Genomic DNA, 12,382 nt, shown 5'->3' on the forward strand with positions numbered 1-12,382 from the left:
TTTCAATGCTTAGGGCCGAGTAATTTCGGCAAATCTGAACTCAACTTGCGTAAAACACTAGCTCAATTAACCATTAAACTCCGCCTCCGTTCTCGGCAAAAGATTCGAAGGCGGAGCTATGCACGTGCTTTTATTAAATTGGAGGATTGCAATTGAGAAACAAACACACGATTGGTTCGGCATGTTGATTGCTAGACAAAGGAAGCCAATTTTTTCGGCGCGAAATTTGTCGCTTTATTGCTTCCGACAGAAAGCGGCTTTCCTTTGATGACGTCAAACTGTCAATTCACACAGACTGCACATTTTCGGAAGACTTTAACTGACTCCTTGTTTACAATTCCGGTAAAAAAAACACTTGCAAACATTAAACTTTGGATTAAATTATCAAAATAAAGCAAAAGCGAAGTTGACAAATATGATTAAATTAATTCGCATCAGTTCAAATAAGACGTTTTGCGTTGTAAATCAACGAGTTTTCATGACAACAATAACTTTGACAAACATTACCGCGACGACACATGGATCGATCTACCTCGATTTTTTTTCATGTACGATCTCATAAGTCAAGTAAGAGCAAACACATACCGGGTAATTTGTGTATGAGTAGTTTATCTTATATAAGATTTATGCAACGGGCATTGCATTGCGTAATGAAGCGCATCGAATTATGGAAATGAAGCGCAGTTTTTCGTTTAAATGGGAGAAGAACGCATGTCATGTAATGGAGTGTTTAAAATTGCCTGATGTTACAAAGGGTGCTTTTAGGACTCATTTCATTTGAAGATATAGATGTGTTTCATTGCATAATTTGATTTTTTGTCTCTGTGTTAAGGTTATAAAAGATATGTTGTCTTTGTTCTGATGTTATTAGTATTAACTTTTTTTTCCGATGTTTTTTTTTTTTTTTTTTTTTTCGACCGCCCAATGGACCATTTTCAAAATAATTTTTGTAAACCAATAAAAAAAAAGTCGTGGCCTTATTGTTTATTGCAGGAAACATTTCTCTATTCACCGAAAACTAACAGTTATGTTCAATTCATACAATAGTTAAAATGACCAAAAAATACAGCATATTATTAGCAAAAAAAACAAACAGCAGTATCTATTGTTCATACCATAAAGAACATAGAATGTTACAATTTAATCCAACAGGCTTCAAGAAAAATCTACAATGGAGTGAAATAAGGTTTATTTTTTTTACAAAGTTTTTATTCTTTGCTTATTGCTGGATAAATTGTCCCAAAATATTGAAAATTGCTAGGACATTTTGTCTGCTGTTTGTTAGCAGTGACATTTTCAATGATATCCAAGATAGAGAGAGATCCAATTACCCAAGTTTACCCAAACACCAGCGTCAGGTGTGATAAATTTACTCCTATTTCAGCACATTTACTTTACTTGGCTCTCGTTTTATGAAAATATTCATTTGAATGCCAGTGCTTTAACATAACAAATTTTGTGACAAAAAATAAAAATACCATTATAAATAGGAACAATTAAGAAATTAAGACATAACATTATTAAAGTGTTGTAATATATATGGTTTTAAAGATGTTTGGTTTAGTCTACTTTAAAAAGGTGGTTTAGTCTACTTTGAAAAGGATAGTACACTTGTAAGTGTGCAACAAAATCTCAGAGACTTGACATTCGAAGTTTTCAAGCGAAAATCAAAATGTTCCATGAAATGGGGCGCAGAAGACGATGAGGAAAGAATTATTATTACCAGAGGTATGTTAAAATTTGCTTTTTCTTTCATCAAAATATGTATTTAATCTGTTGACAGTATTTGGCTTTGTTTGTAAATTTGTTTAAAATTGAAACTTTGGTTGTGCATATTCAACTTATAATGCATAAATCATAGTTTCCTAGTTTTTGAAACAATGACCTTGACCTTGAAACGACTGGTCCCCGAATGAATTCCTATGCTAGGTCTGTATGTAAGCAATGAATCTGCATACACATGATATATGCAGTATCGCAATCCAAACTCAAGTTATTGAGCAGAACTTTTTTTTTTAAGTCACCTTAGCACTAAATGATCATGGTGAGCTATATGATGTCAGTCTATGTATGTATATATAAGATCTTTTAAGGAGGCTTTTAGATCACCTGAGCACAAGGTTGTTCTTATTGTAAGCTTTTGTGATTGCCTTTTATCCATTGTGCCTCAAACATTTACCATGTTAACACTGTTGTGGAAATATTTAATGTCAAATCTTTATGAAACAAGAAATCTTTATGAAACTTGTTTTGAACATTTTTTTCAAATAATAGCACTTTTGCTAATCTTAAAAAAACAACAACATTTGTTTTAATGGTAATACGCCAAGTTAGGAAATGGTTCCTATACATACAAAAACATAGACATTAAGGTAATTCTTCCTTGTATTGCTATAATGAAATCTTCTGAACACAAGTGACAAACTGCACAAATCAATTGAGTTTAACTTTGGGTCTTAGGTACTGGTAAGCTCAATATTTTCCTTTGACCCACATTTTATTTGCATTAGCAGGCAAGTTAAAAAAGATAAATGATTATAATTTTCCAGATGGTTCAACTGATGGAACATTATCCAACCACAATAAAAAGATTTGGAATGCGCAAGTTTTGCAGTGCTGCCTTTTACCTGATGGTGAAACTTAGTTCCGGGTATGTAAGGTATTAAAGTAAAAGTTTTTTTCATAAAAGTCTTTTTTTATTAGTCTTTTCAAGACATAAACATTGATTGTATCATCATAAAGCATACATTATTAACGTTTGATTAGCAATGTTCACAGATTTTGATTTAGATCAACTTCTGTCTTACAATATATTTTTTAGTTAAGTCGAATGAAGTGCTTTCATTTATTTTTAAACAGCCATAAATCCGAGGGAGACACAAGAACGGTCAAGAGGTCAGGTTCTGGCGGGAACAAGCATGACATAAAGCCTGTGCTTGATGCCGTCATCATTTCTGCCTGCAAAGGTACATTTTGTCTTGTTTTTTTTGCTAGGTATTTAACATAATGAAACAGTGGTAGGAATTTTATTTAAATTTATGACCAGGTTTTCAAAGAAGATAAAAAATGAGATTATTAAATGCGGGTAGGGCATATCTGGTCAATAACTTAAGTTTGCCTAGACTCAATTGATGACCTTGCATTGAGGCCAAGATAGGGATTGCATACAGAGCCCAAATGTGTCACTAAAAATAAACAAGAAACCGTCGGAGACGGGTGATGCTCCTTAAAGTTTTTTTTTGTCACAATATTGCACTATATATTCAGATAAAAGGAAACGTCTTGAGGGCACAGAAGTTGGAGGGACAAATTTTTTTTTATAGAAAATTTCAAAAGGCCATAACTCTGTGAAAAATCATCCAGCCAGAACCCACTGATAATATGCACATCTCTTCTTGGTAGTGAAGCTTCCCATAAAGTTTAATTGAATTCCGTCATTAGTTGCTGAGAAATAGCCCGGAAAAGAATTGCACTATATGTACAGTTAATGGAAAATTTCAAAGGGCCATAACTCTGTGAAAAATCATCCGGCCAGAACCCGCTGATAATATGCACATCTCCTCTTGGTAGTGAAGCTTCCTATAAAGTTTCATTGAATTCCGGTCATTAGTTGCTGAGAAATAGTCCGGACAAGAATTGCACTATATGTACAGTTAATGGAAAATTTCAAAGGGCCATAACTCTGTGAAAAATCATCCGACCAGAACCCGCTGATAATATGCACATCTCCTCTTGGTAATGAAGCTTCCCATAAAGTTTCATTGAATTCCGGTCATTAGTTGCTGAGAAATAGCCCGGACAGGAATTGCACTATATGTATAGTTAATGGAAAATTTCAAAGGGCCATAACTCTGTGAAAAATCATCCGAACAGAACCCGCTGATAATATGCACATGTCCTCTTGGTAGTGAAGCTTCCCATTAAGTTTCATTGAATTCTGGTCATTAGTTGCTGAGAAATAGCCCGGAAAAGAATTGCACTATATGTACAGTTAATGGAAAATTTCAAAGGGCCATAACTCTGTGAAAAATCATCCGACCAAAACCCGCTGATAATATACACATCTCCTCTTGGTAGTGAAGCTTCTCATAAAGTTTCATTGAATTCCGGTCATTAGTTGCTGAGAAATAGCCCGGACAAAAATTGTGCACAGACGGACACACGGACGGACAGACGAAGCGGCGACTATATGCTCCCCCCAAAATAAATTTTGGGGGAGCATAAAAAAGTTAACTTTAGCTTGGATGGAGGTATTGGACACAAATTGTGTGTTAGCTTTATCCTTTTTACAGCCATTCTCACCCTAATCCTCTGAATGAAGTAGTGGAGTTGTCTGTTACTCAACTTACTGACATTAGTTTCACTGTTTGGTATAAGCACTTGGTCCTGGTAAACCAGCTATTCCAGGATACTTTGAGTTGGTTAACTTAATGATATGACAGGCATATTGTTGATATGCTGTTGACAACAGCCAATAATCCAACAAAATCAAACAATAATGCAAACGTAGAAAATTTAGTTGTTTGCAGTTTAAGTCGGATCAAGGTCAAAGTAACATTTACTAAATACCAAAAAACTATTGGGATCGCATTTTAACTTAGGGTCTAATTAATACTAGAATCAAACAATGGTTTGAAATTCAATTGGATGTTTGTGCTATAAGTGAATTTTGTTGGGCTGGCACTTGATGTATGATGTCTTTAGTACAGGTATGGCATTACTGTTTGAAACTGAGTAGTTAGAATAAATTGGTTTCACAATGTATCAGTTTTTTAGCTCGGCTGTTTTCGGAGAAAACCTGAGGTATTGTCATAGCCAGCTCGCCGTCCAGCGTCAGCCTTTCCGACGTGCTTAAACCTTGACATTTTGCTCTAAAATCAAAGTGCTTCCACCTACAACTTTGAAACTTCATATGTAGATGCACCTTGATGAGTTCTACACGCACACTTATTTTTGGGTCACTAGGTCAAATGTCAAGGTCACTGTGGTCTCTAAAAAAAATAAATATATCTGACAAGCTTTTATTAATCAAAACTGCACCCGCAGCCGAGCGTTGGAACCTGTTATGCGGTGCCCTTGTTGGGGAATGATACAAATATGTAAATGTGTAAACATTTATTTTTTTCCGATAGGTTATGTCTGGATGTGGTGCAAAGACCACAGCAAAACAGTGCCAGATGACACCTCTTTCAACAAGGCAGTGACACTCCAAATAGACTACTCCAGGAAATAAATGAAATCATCTTGTTTAAATTGAGACTAAAAATAGGGGGTGATTTTTTAATTTTTACCCTGTCATAATGTGATCAATTCAACAACAACAAAAATATTGGTACTGTCAGTATATTTCATTGTGTTCATTTTATTGTTTACATTTTAAAATTTCATTAAAAAAATGTTATTTATTGATGGTCTGTTTATTTTGCTTTTTCTACCTGGATACATTTTTTGTACAGAAAATTTTCTGTACAGAATTTAATATTAAACAGATTTTATTCTGCACAGAATTCTATTCTCACATTTTGGTTCTCCCCAGATTTAATTCTGCCAGATTTTTTTCTGCCTCGAACAAATTCTGCTTAATTTAAATAATTCGTAAAATCTGTACAGAATTCGTTCTTTGTTTATATTGAAAAAATCTATAAATAGAAATCTGGTTCAACTCATTTAAAATGGACACCAAATATTTTCTGCACATATTCTACACAGATTTTGTGTATTTTATTCTGCACATAATCTGGTTGCAGTCTGCCCAAACATTTTCGTACAGGTGGACTGATAATTATAGATTTAGGATTACAGACCAGTTGCTTCAGTAATATTGTTCAGAGTGTGCCCTGTTGGCCGCGTATGCATTCTTGAGTTATCATTCAAAAACCATTTTACTATTTCAAGTCACTATATTTTTTTTTGGGGGGGGGGGGGGGGGAAATGAATTCTGGGGGAAAATTAACCTGCTGAGGGGAAAAAAATCCCAGGGGAAAGGGCCGTTTTTAAGCGGGTAGCAAAGAAGGAAAAACAAGAGATGTGTTCGTCAGAAACACAATATTCCTTATTGCGCCGCTTTAAAAAAAATGGGTTTTTTTGTTTGACCTTTCACCTTGAAGGATGACCTTGACCTTCCACCACTCAAAATGTGTAGCTTCATGAGAACGCTGCTTTGAAAAAAAAAATATTTTTTTTTTTACCTTTGACCTTGAAAGATGACCTTGACCTTGAACTTCCACCACTCAAAATTTGCAGCTTCATGAGAACGCCGCTTTGAATTTATTTTTATTTATTTTTTTACCTTTGACCTTGAAGGATGACCTTGACCTTGAACTTCCACCACTCAAAATGTGCAGCTTCATGAGATACATATGCATGCCAAATATCAAGTTGCTATAATCAATATTTAAAAATTTATGGCCAATGTTAAAGTTTTCGGACGGACAGATGCCATATATTTGACATTTGACCTTGAAGGATGATCTTGACCTTGACCTTTCACCACTCAAAATGTTCAGCTCAATGAGATACACATGCATGCCAAATATCAAGTTGCTATCTTCAATTGTGAAAAAGTTATGGCCAATGTTAAAGTTTTTGGACGGACGGACAGACGCAATATATTAGACATTTGACCTTGAAGGATGACCTTGACCTTTCACCACTCAAAATGTGCAGCTCCGTGAAATGCACATGCATGCCAAATATCAAGTTGCTATCTTCAATATTTAAAAAGTCATGGCCAATGTTAAAATTTTCAGACGGACAGACGCCATATATTTGACATTTGACCTTGAAGGATGACCTTGACCTTCACCTTTCACCACTCAAAATGTTCAGCTCCATGAGATACACATGCATGTCAAATATCAAGTTGCTATCTTCAATAGTGAAAAAGTTATGGCCAATGTTAAAGTTTTTGGACGGACGGACAGACGCCATATATTAGACATTTGACCTTGAAGGATGACCTTGACCTTCACCTTTCACCACTCAAAATGTGCAGCTCCGTGAGATGCACATGCATGACAAATATCAAGTTCTTATCTTCAATATTGAAAAAGTAATGGCCATTAAAGTTTTCGGACGGACGGACAGACTGACATACTGACATACACACATACTGACTGACGGACAGTTCAACTGCTATATGCCACCCTACCGGAGGCATAAAAACCTGCTAAAGCCATATATAGCCATATTAGGAAAAATGCCCCGCCCCTTGGCAGCCATGTTTTTCAAGCAAACGTACCTATTTTCGAACTCATTCAAGATATCATTGAGACTTATAAAATCTTGTGACCAAATTTCATGAAGATTGGACAATAAATGTGATCTCTAGAGTGTTAACAAGGCAAATGCTCAAAAGCAGGGCTTTATTTAAGCGGACGCCCGCTTGCCCGTGCCGGGTTAAAATCGTCGCAGGCAAGTGATTTTCCAAAGTAGATAGTCCGCCGGGCAAGTCCGTTTCGTATTAGCATAATTGCGGTATTTTTTTCGACTTTTCCCTTTGTATCTATTTATTTTCTTTGGGTCAATATATTTTTTTATCAAGTACAAGTAAAACGAGATTTGATTGGTCGCTTGCGTTGTATAAGCCAATCTAAACGCTCAAAACAAGTTCTACTCGGCAGACGTTTCAACATGGCGGACGGTAGCGTCCAGCCGATCTTTTCATTTAAAGGTCCAGTGCCGATTTTATATCGAAAAATGCTATTTTATAAATATGTATATTCTAAAACGAGTGGTATCATCAAGAGAAATAGCAAAAATATTAAAATACTAAAAACGATGATCTTGTTTTCCGTAAACCGCCCGGGTATTTCCGCCACCTATTTTGGCTGTGACGTCACTTGCACTCAACGCTCATGACACGGAAACTTGTCCATTGTTATTACGGATCGAAGCGTGAACACCTCGCGCTTAATGTCAACATTGACACTCAATATCGTGCTATGTTAATACAGTTCCATTTATACAAGTTTTATAAAAAACGTGTGCTTTTTCTGTGTGTGTGTTTTGCACGACAATCGTTATTCTACTGTTAGTGTTTTTTTTTTTTTCGGGTGCAAAAATCGTGCGGAAAGGGAAACAAGGGTCTATTCGGTTTTGACAAGGATGATGTTACTCGTAAGAAATGGATTAATAATATATTATACGCATGTATGTATTAACGGCTTAGTTACAAAAATAAATTACAACCCTGCTCTTATTATTAAGAACAAATAGGTTTATAAGTGGAACAGCGTAATACAAAATGACAAATACATTTTATTTGATAAATAAACAAACAAAGCTACAGCTAAATAACAAAAAAGTATCAAACATAACATTCTTGTTCTGATATTGAACTCAACTGAATTACTGTCTATTACACATATTATAAAAAGCCATTTTAAAATGGAATTGGAATGGTATTACTTAAAATAGTAATATTATTTACTAACATCATCCATTATGTTATATTGAAATATTCAGATAACAAGAGTTCCGCGGTCGGAGATGACCGCATTGAAGCCGGATTTTTGATTTAAATGACAGGAAAGTACCATATAACATGGAATAAGAACTTTAACATTTGTACCTACCAAAGTTATAAGAACTTTAACATTTTTACATTCAAGGTCACAGTGACCTAAATTGACCTTAGAATGAATGACCTTGAAATGACCAGTGGTCATCTAAGTGTGCTTGCAAACCTTCATGTCAAGTTTGAAGACTCTATGTCCAAGCATACCAAAGTTATAACAATTTTAACATTTTAACATTTAAGGTCACAGTGACCTTGACCTTCAAATGAATGACATTGAAATGACCAGTGGTCATCTTCTAGTACTGGCCAATCTTTATTTCAAGTTTGAAGACTCTAGGTACAAGCATACCAAAGTTATAACATGAAATAAGAACTTTAACATTTTTACATTCAAGGTCACAGTGACCTTGACCTTCAAATGAATGACCTTGAAATGTCCAGTGGTTACTTACTAGTTCTGGCCAACCTTCATGTCAAGTTTCAAGACTCTAGGTCCAAGCATACCAAAGTTATAACAACTTTAACATTTTTACATTCAAGGTCACAGTGACCTTGACCTTCAAATGAATGACCTTGAAATGTCCAGTGGTTACTTACTAGTTCTGGCCAACCTTCATGTCAAGTTTCAAGACTCTAGGTCCAAGCATACCAAAGTTATAACAACTTTAACATTTTTATATTGAAGGTCACAGTGACCTTCACCTTCAAATGAATGACCTTGAAATGACCAGTGGTCATCTGTTAATCCTGGCCAACCTTCATGTCAAGTTTGAAGACTCTAGGTCCAAGCATACCAAAGTTATACCATGAAATAAGAACTTTAACATTTTTACATTCAAGGTCACAGTGACCTTGACCTTCAAATGAATGACCTTCAAATGACCAGTGGTTACTTACTAGTTATGGCCAACCTTCATGTCAAGTTTCAAGACTCTAGGTCCAAGCATACCAAAGTTATAACAACTTTAACATTTTTTATATTGAAGGTCACAGTGACCTTGACCTTCAAATGAATGACCTTGAAATGACCAGTGGTCATCTGTTAATCCTGGCCAACCTTCATGTCAAGTTTGAAGACTCTAGGTCCAAGCATACCAAAGTTATACCATGAAATAAGAACTTTAACATTTTCGAGCACGCCGCCACCCCGCCCGCCCGCCCGCCCGCCCCCCCGCCCGCCCGACAATATCAATCTATAAGCCGAGATTTTTTCGAAAAAAATCCGGCTAAAAATGTAAATTAAGGAGGGTTTGTGTAAATTGTAATTATTAGTACAATTTATTGATTTCATAAACAATAACAGCTTGACATTCTCTGTAATGGGTATCCGAACAATCGCTCCCACAGACAATCGATCTAACGCTAAGTTTGACAGGGCGGACGTTCGCTCTTATATAATTTGACACCACGGCCATTGTTTCATACAATTAGATGCAAAACCTTAAAACATAGTATACGCCGATCAAAGGTTAACACCTATAATTAGCCTGTTCTGTTCTTTGTTCTGTTCGGTTAACACCTATAATTTGCCGAAAATTAAATTTACTTTGTGCGTATTATCATAAATACAAGTTGAGCAATTTTTCAGCTTCTCCAACTTCTCAAACGGTTTATGTAAACAATGTAAACAATGTAACGATCTAGAAGATCACTTTCATTTTTTACTCGAATGTCCAGTTTTTAATAGCCTCAGACAACAATATATACATAGACAATGATTGATTTCTAAGTTTCTTATGTTTCAAGAATTCCCATGGCTACCAGTCAAATTGACCCCAGTTACCATTGTTGTGTATTAGTCCATACAGAGTGTCATGGAGTTTATGGCTATTTGGCTGATGACATGTGACTTATCTGTGGATATATCACAGCTGATTATTGCAGACACCGCATGATTTTAGATAAGAGATTAGCATAACCCCAATTATATCAACAAACAATCATAAAATGTATTACTATCAGACGAGTGGTTAGCTAACCAAGGGGTGCAGCTCCATGTCATATAAAAGTCCCACTCTGCCCACTTGGGCCTACACCATGCTATTATTTTGATTATCATGTGATTCTAACGGAAGTTGTATTTATCAATGAATTAATATAATTGTTCACACTTAAACTCTTTTATTATAACTGGAAACAATGTTTTAAATTAAAATTCATGTCATTAGAAATACTAACATTCCTTCCCATTCAGAACCGGTGCAAGTATCCGCTCTATTTGTTTATTATTAACCAGTGCTTTGTGTAACCAAGTCATATTCAACAAGCTTGTACTGTAAAATAACAATCAAAAAATTATTTTTCCCCCGACACAAGCATGAAACACGGTTATATGTATTTCTAATCCGTGTTCCCAACACGATGGTTATCTTGAGCATTGACAAAATAAACATCGCTGTCCGAGTCAGAATCATAAAAAATCTGACAAACTGTCGCTTAATTCTGACTCATGCATGCTAGGTTGAACGGAAAACTCATCATAATCTCTATTTTCCATTTTCCATCAATTTTTCTAACTAAAGTTTCGAGAGATAATACATCTGTTCGAGAGATAATTCGTCCGAAGCTTTATAGTGCCGGTTCGTTATTGAGTGCATGTGACGTCACTCCCGGTTTGAATGAAAATGTCGAGAACATCGGAATGTGTGAAAAATCGCGACTTTGTTCTATTCGGTCTCGCTTATAACACCGTATTTGAAATGAAGTGAGGTTCGAAATAGTTTAGATATGCACTAAATTCGATAAATAAAGGTGTTTTACGGGATTTTTAAATCGCGGCACGTGAACTTTAAACATTTTAAATGTTCTGAACCAGACCAAAACAACAATGTCCCTGATTTTAATAACAAGCAAGATAAAATTGTTGGTCGTTACTGTGCTATTCCAATTTTCTTGTATAAAACCACTCAAACTGAAACAATTTCAGAACAGTTACTAGAACTGGATGAAGAAGCATATACTAGTGATAGTGATGTCTATGAACATGAATATAATAACTGTGAAAAGGATTGTTCAGAGTTTGAAAATCATGTTGAATATGCAGACCGTTTAAAACTTGCTAAGAATGCATATGAAGAGTTTCTCACTATTTTAAACTGTGAATAACTTGTTTGTTACATATTCACAGTTACAAATAGTGAGAAACTCTTCATCAAAGACATCAACATGATTTTCAAACTCTGAACAATCATTTTCACAGTACTATTTTAAGCCTTCCCCCTTTTAATCGTATATAGTGACAAGTATACCGTTTTAAAATGTTTATAGTAATAAACTCTTCATATGAATTGTATCCAAGTGACGATTCAATGAAATAAAACTGTCCAGATTTTGTTTTGTTGACAACTTTATATTATAAAAACGATTATTATTTTATTTTTGATACATTGAATATAGCTGAAATTAAATCTAGCATAATAATTCATGTGTATCAATGCTTTAAAGATCAAATGACAATAAAAAATTGACTTCAAAAAAGGGCAACAAATTTGTATTGAGGGCAAGTAGATGTTCAAAGTAACTTGCCCCCCGGGCAAGTGAATGTCAATTTCTTACGTTAACCCCTGACAAAAGGCGATCACAAAAGCTCACCATGAGCACGTTGTGCTCAGGTGAGCTAATAATGCAAATTTTTCCTCATTCACACAATAAAGAGGCCTATGGTGAATAAAATGACTCCCACATATGCAAATGAAGGTAATTGATTCCGTATATGAGTGAAGAGTTAATTACGGTTCACTTGGAAGACACTGATTGCTAAGAGACATAACACTTAAAAAGGTGGCACTAAGGTGGCATCACCGCTCGAAAAAACTAGAGCTTTGTCACAGACGTGGCGAATTCCCCCACATGCCGCATTGA

The 12,382-nt window shown here is 35.3% G+C and overlaps 1 protein-coding gene across 1 annotated transcript; it reads left to right on the forward strand.

Moving 5' to 3' along the window:
- Window positions 1-1,454: 1,454 nt before the first annotated feature.
- On the forward strand, window positions 1,455-5,313 carry LOC127850045 (uncharacterized). The gene is made up of 4 exons (XM_052382776.1): window positions 1,455-1,728; window positions 2,550-2,650; window positions 2,860-2,966; window positions 5,133-5,313. Exons 1-4 carry the CDS (start codon window positions 1,702-1,704, stop codon window positions 5,231-5,233), a joined length of 336 nt encoding a protein of 111 aa, XP_052238736.1. The 5' UTR covers window positions 1,455-1,701; the 3' UTR covers window positions 5,234-5,313.
- Window positions 5,314-12,382: the final 7,069 nt, after the last annotated feature.

Source organism: Dreissena polymorpha, chromosome 11 (genome assembly GCF_020536995.1).
Source record: "Dreissena polymorpha isolate Duluth1 chromosome 11, UMN_Dpol_1.0, whole genome shotgun sequence".
NCBI lineage: Eukaryota > Metazoa > Mollusca > Bivalvia > Myida > Dreissenidae > Dreissena > Dreissena polymorpha.

Excerpts from the sequence above, each read along its gene's own strand:
- LOC127850045 (XM_052382776.1), top strand. The coding sequence starts at position 1,702 with ATGAGGAAAGAATTATTATTACCAGAG. Across the intron at positions 2,651-2,859 it reads ATGGTGAAACTTAGTTCCGG|CCATAAATCCGAGGGAGACA; the intron begins GTATGTAAGGTA and ends ATTTTTAAACAG. Across the intron at positions 2,967-5,132 it reads CATCATTTCTGCCTGCAAAG|GTTATGTCTGGATGTGGTGC; the intron begins GTACATTTTGTC and ends TTTTTCCGATAG.